Genomic DNA, 5,711 nt, shown 5'->3' on the forward strand with positions numbered 1-5,711 from the left:
TCTATACGTTATTTGCCGTTTCTATTGAAATGTTCGATAGAAAATATTCTATTGAAAATTCTCCATAGAAAAAAATAGTCAATAGAATTTTATTTTTCTTTTTTTTTTCAAATGAAATTTTCGAAATTTTTTTTAGACATTTGTTTTTTTTTTCTTTTTTTTTTAAATGAATGAAAAAACTTTGAACATTGTAGCCGAAAAAGTTCTATAGACAACGAAATACTATAAATTTTTTCTACATAGTTTCCTGTCGAACACGTCGAAAGAAACAGCAAAAAACGTTTAGAAAATTCAATAGAAGTCTTTTAGAAAGTCTACAGAAATATCTATAGAATTCTTTTTGTTTTTCTATTACAAATTTTCATACGTGTTTAAATATACAAAACATCCCCAATTTGAACATTATCGGAAACATTACGGACAGCCCGAAGATTTCAGGGATGATAAAATCCATCGTTGATAATCGACGGCTACGGTCGCGCATCACCAGTGAGTATTTAAACTCGTGCTCCTGCGGCAAAATCACTCAGTAAAATTCGAGTGTTTAATCAGTGCAGACGACGAGTCAAATTCAAAAGTGCGTGAAAATGGAAAGTGCCAGCTTTAGGCGAAGGGGGCGGCGAAGAAACAGGAATGAGCTCCCAGCCTTGGACCGCATCTACGACGGACAACCTTACGCATTTGATGGGAAAGTTGGTCGTGATGGACGGTAAGTATTAACAATAATATTCTTAAGCTTTATGACACTAGAATCATTTTTAAATAGTCTAAAAATTTTTAAATAGAGAATGTTTAAATATTTTAATATTTTAATTTTTAAATAGAGTCTAAATCTAAAGAGAAAAAAATCGTGATTTTTTTTAGTTTTCAGAAAATTCAGAGTAGTTCCGTACACATCAAGAATATTTTTTAAAATTTGCTTTTGGGCCTGATTTCGGGCGTTAATAACTCCTCGATTAAAAATATAATTATACGATTATTATATTCGTAGCTCCCTCATTTGTGCGTATCGCAACCGCTGGAGGTGTTCGGGACGCGGGGTGTTATATGGACAAATTTTCAGGGAGACCCATGAACATAATCACCCCAGGAATTTTACTCAGGAAGAGACGGATATTTTTCTACATGAATTATGTGTTTGCTGCACCCGGCAGTTCAGAAATCTGAATGATATTTACGACAGAATGGAGGATCTGTAAGTATTTAATTGAAAGGTATTATCCTCCTACTGGTGGGTAAACTACACGGAGATAATTTTTTTAAAAGAATTCAAATGCTGGTGCTGAAAAATTTAAACCTACTAAAAACGAAAAATTTGAGTTGCGTTCGGCAAAAAAATCGCGTTTTTTCCCAGAAAATTTCTGAGCAAAAATTTATGAAAAGTCAATGGCGAGGACAATATCCCATAGTGACGAAAAATAGCCCCCTCCCTTCACCATCGGCTCGGGCAGTGATTTTTCACGTAGTCAAGCCAGGCAATGAATATAAAAAGTTATATATTAAAAAAAAAATGCAGCTGTTCCGGGGCTTTTTCGGTGCTAAAACCTTTTCTTGAAGAGAACTCCGCAACCCCTCCTTAGTAACTTATTCGTTACGAAATTTGCAACTTCACCTTGTTACTTTCTATTTATTGAACATAGTCATCCAGAAGCAGCTGCAACCCTGGATTACGAGGCAGTGAGGGAGCGTATGAAACGATGGAGAAATTCAATGGATTTGCCATCCATTAACGAATCATACGCAACTTTGTATGAGAAGTTGTCCAATGATTATTCCTCACTGCTTTGGTGTCGAAACGGGCGGTTGGAGGTTGACTTATACAATGCGGGGGGACTCGCAGAGGTGTTGACTCTTGTTGATGACGATCTTCTCCGCATTATTGACCTAGAGACAATCACAGCTATCGTAATTACATCAACAACGAGTTGGCACACGAGCCTGCTCCCTATCAATGATGTTATCCTAGTTGCGTGTGTCAGTGGCAAACATGTGAGTGTCCATTGCAGATTTCTTAATTTCTTTGGAATAATTAAAGGGATTTCTATGTAATTTTGTGGAAGGAAATTAGAACATAGTTTATGGTTCTTTGCGCGTCCTTTAAAAACAACGTTGCAATATTCTACAAATTTCCTTAAACTTAAAAAATTTTGAATTTTCTTATTGAATTATTTTCTTTGGACGGGCTTTAACGCATTGAAAAAAAAATCGGGTAATTAGAATTGGGATTATCTCAAAGAGAAGAGTGGTGATTTGTCAAGTGTAGTTTTTGAGGGTTAGAATAAAAAGAAAATAACAATATTTTTTTTTATTTAATTCACTAAGATAAGTTAGGATAAGATTTTGTTTAATTCATTAAGAAACTAAAAAATAACGAAAAAAAATAGGAAAATTTGACTCGAAAAAATTCGTAAGAAAAATGAAATTCTTTTGACTTTTTTTTCTGTTGACATTTTTCGATATAATGTCCCCTATCGGACATGTCAATAGAAACGGAAAAAAAGTCTAGGAAATTCAATAGAAGTCCTGTAGCGATTCCTAGAGAATTCTTTAGGGTTTTCCATTTTAAAAAATCGTACGTGTATAAATATTATTCTGAAAATTCTCTAATTTTTCGAAAAATCAAATATTTTTCAGGCCTACCCATGCATTATCATGATGCTGAAGTCTAGAAGTCAGCAATCATATGATTGCGTGGCTAACCAAGTAAGACAAATTTTTAGGAGAGAGGACCTCCCAGTTTATACTAATTATGACGAAAAACTTCATCTGTCACTCGATGAATTCTACGATAACGTCCAAGGCACTTTCTACGAATACACCGTGGTGAGTTTTACACATTGAGGTATCGAATAATTGGGCAATGTTTTTGGATATTTTGGAAAAGCTTTTTATAATTTGGGAACGTAATTTTTTTTTTAAACTACAAATACTTTGATTTTTCAATAAATTGTTAGTGGCATACACTGTTAGAAATTTCCAGAAAATTCACTAATAACTTCACTTTAATGTTCAGTGTTGTAAATTTTGAATTTTCAAGTTTTAATTTTCCGGAAAATGTATTATTCACCTCGAAAATGCAGAAAATTAGGGAACTTTATGTTAAATCATCATCGAAATTTCAGTGATTCCTTGAGATTTCAGTTAACATCTTCAATTTCTGATCTCATTGCCAAAATTGGACATGTTTTTTATTGAATTTCCAGTCATTTGAAAATCCAAGCAATTATTTCCAGAATTTTGAGTATTTCTGTTAATTCTCATGATGAAATGGTCCTGAAAATTAAAATTTTCCTGAAAATTCCTGAATTTCCCGGAATTTTCAGGGACAAAATGACATGAATTGTTGTATGAAGTACATGAAATTCCAGAATTCAACAGAATTTTCAGTGACAAAAAATATTGAAACTTCGTATGAAACAGTGAATGAAAAAAAAACATGAATATTTTCCTGAAATTTCAATCGTAATTTTTCAACAGTGTAGGATATCTTAAATTAACTTCTCATTGGTAAATAATGGAATATAGCGCTCGCGAAGCCGACACTAAAAATTTAACGAAAATAAAAAAAAAATTCATTGGTTTCATCAGATACTGAGTGCAATGATGCACAAATTTGAAATCGACGATCTGGAAAATGTGAACACTATTTTGATGCGAAAAATTACTGCCTTGGCTCTGCTTCCCCCTGCAAAAATCATAGAGACATATCGGAAGCTGTGTTGTCGCTTAACTCCTGCATTAAAAGAAGCAATGCATGATTTTTTACGGTATTTTGAGAAGACGTGGCTAGTACGTGTTGGTGCTGAAAACTTCAGTGTCTATAATGATCTATCGAGGATAAATGACATTCAACGATCCTTAAGAAAAGAGCTGGACAAACTCGTCAATCCGTCGATTTTCGACATTTTACGTAAGGAATAAAGGATGATCTTATAAACATTGTCAATGACTATGTCATCAATAGTTTGTTCGAAGCCGTATAAATAATTCCTCTCATTTTTCCTCATTGATATTTTTCAAAATGAAGAATCTTTTGACCATTGCTATCGTGAAAATTAATGGTGATTTTTTTTATTAGTAAAAAAATCTTTCTGAGTGTTCTCGTTTATTTCACAGATGATTTTTTTTTGTTTCTCCAGTTTTCGACACCCTTCGCATCCAAAACAAGTACTCGACTCCCACTACAGTTTCAAAAGTAAATAGCTTCCTGCCAGCGTCTCGGAAAGTTTAAAAAAAATGTTACATTCCACCCTTGTAACTCAGTTTACTCTGCAACAATTACGCTGTTAGAAAAAAAAATTCGTCGAGAGTTGACTACTAATTTTCAGGACAGTGGCTCGGAATTTCATCTAAGAGGTAACGGTACCCCCGTGTCTATAGGAAATTTTGGATAGTCGTTTCTTCTTCAATTATCCATCTTTATTCCGAAAATTACTTCAGGACCTGCAAATGCAGGGGTGGAGGTCCTGAAGTAGTTCCACGAATAGACATCAATAATTGTAGGAGAAACGACCATGAGACGTTTTCTAGAGATACGGAGGTATCGTTTCCTCTTCAGGGGTAAATAACCCTAAAATTTAAAATTTCACTGAAACTCCAGGAAAAGCCCAGAATTTTAGCTATCATGAAATTGAGAATTCGCCCTTTCATCAGATTTTTCCTAGAAATATGCATGTTCCGTTTTTTTTTTCTCAAAGCAAATTTAGGGTCGCGGTCATGAAAACTGGAGGATCAAGGTCTCACTGAGTTGTCATTGAAAATCTCATTTATGAATCACGAACTCCTGTGAAATTTCAGTGGCGTTCTACCCTGAGAAAATTTTTAGGGAAAATTAAAACAAAATTTTTTAACCGTGCATCATTTATTATTCTAGATTTTTTTATTTCGATGCAAGAAAAGGCACAGAAAGATGCGTCGCGACAAGGGAAGTATTGGGTTCCTCGAGTTCGAACAGTAGTGCACCCTGTGAAGGCACTGAAGTCCACTTGGAAAAAATTTAATGACGGTGAAAATGACGAAATTGGAGTTCTGGAATGTGCCTCATTCTTCTTGAAAGAGTGCATGAATGACGTATTGACCTTCCCAGAGCTTCTCCCCCATGATTTTGATGTCCCCATTGGTGCTGGTGTGTACTCTCGAGGTAAGGCGAGGGTGATAAGTATGCGCGTAAACGTGTATTTTACCTACCGCGGTGAAAACGTTTCATTGCGTGCGCCGCGGCGGATAAAATAATCGATTAATTGCCTACCATTTCTAGTCCTACGAGAGGACGAGTTTGACAGGGTCACATCCGCCGAAGATACTCAAGACATCCTGTGGGAAACAAATCGTAATGCTAGAAGGTCGACTCTTCGACGAAGAGCCACGCAACGTCGCCTTTTGGTCACTAATGCCAGAAGAACCAATTCACCTCAGCCTCCTCCGGAAAATCCTCAGAATGGTAAACTTCGTTTTGAATGTATACGAATGCTGGTAACGTGTATTCTATACTTTAATGAAAGATGAGATACTTTATATAATACTGCAAAAAAAGGAATGTATGAATTTCAAATACTATTTGTATACATCTTTGAGACCCGCAGAAGTGTATGTATGCCAGGGTTAATGTGTCTCAATTCAAGAGGAAAAGAAATTGAGTGTTTTTCAATACATCTTAAATTCACACATTTTACACAATTTTCAAATGGTTCTATGTTTCTGAAAGCTCTCAA

General features: G+C 35.0%; 1 protein-coding gene across 3 annotated transcripts; it reads left to right on the forward strand.

Annotated features, from left to right (window-relative positions):
* Window positions 1-548: 548 nt before the first annotated feature.
* On the forward strand, window positions 549-5,440 carry LOC107044754 (the record flags this gene model as incomplete). Of its 3 annotated transcripts, none has more annotated exon segments than XM_015266774.1 (7): window positions 549-709; window positions 992-1,195; window positions 1,641-1,989; window positions 2,635-2,823; window positions 3,589-3,910; window positions 4,874-5,140; window positions 5,258-5,440. In XM_015266774.1, coding segments are annotated over 7 exon segments (1,636 nt in total), but the record flags the coding sequence as incomplete, so codon positions are not given.
* Window positions 5,441-5,711: the final 271 nt, after the last annotated feature.

The sequence above is a fragment of the Diachasma alloeum genome, unplaced genomic scaffold (genome assembly GCF_001412515.2).
Source record: "Diachasma alloeum isolate Michigan unplaced genomic scaffold, Dall2.0 Dall_scaffold_00796, whole genome shotgun sequence".
NCBI lineage: Eukaryota > Metazoa > Arthropoda > Insecta > Hymenoptera > Braconidae > Diachasma > Diachasma alloeum.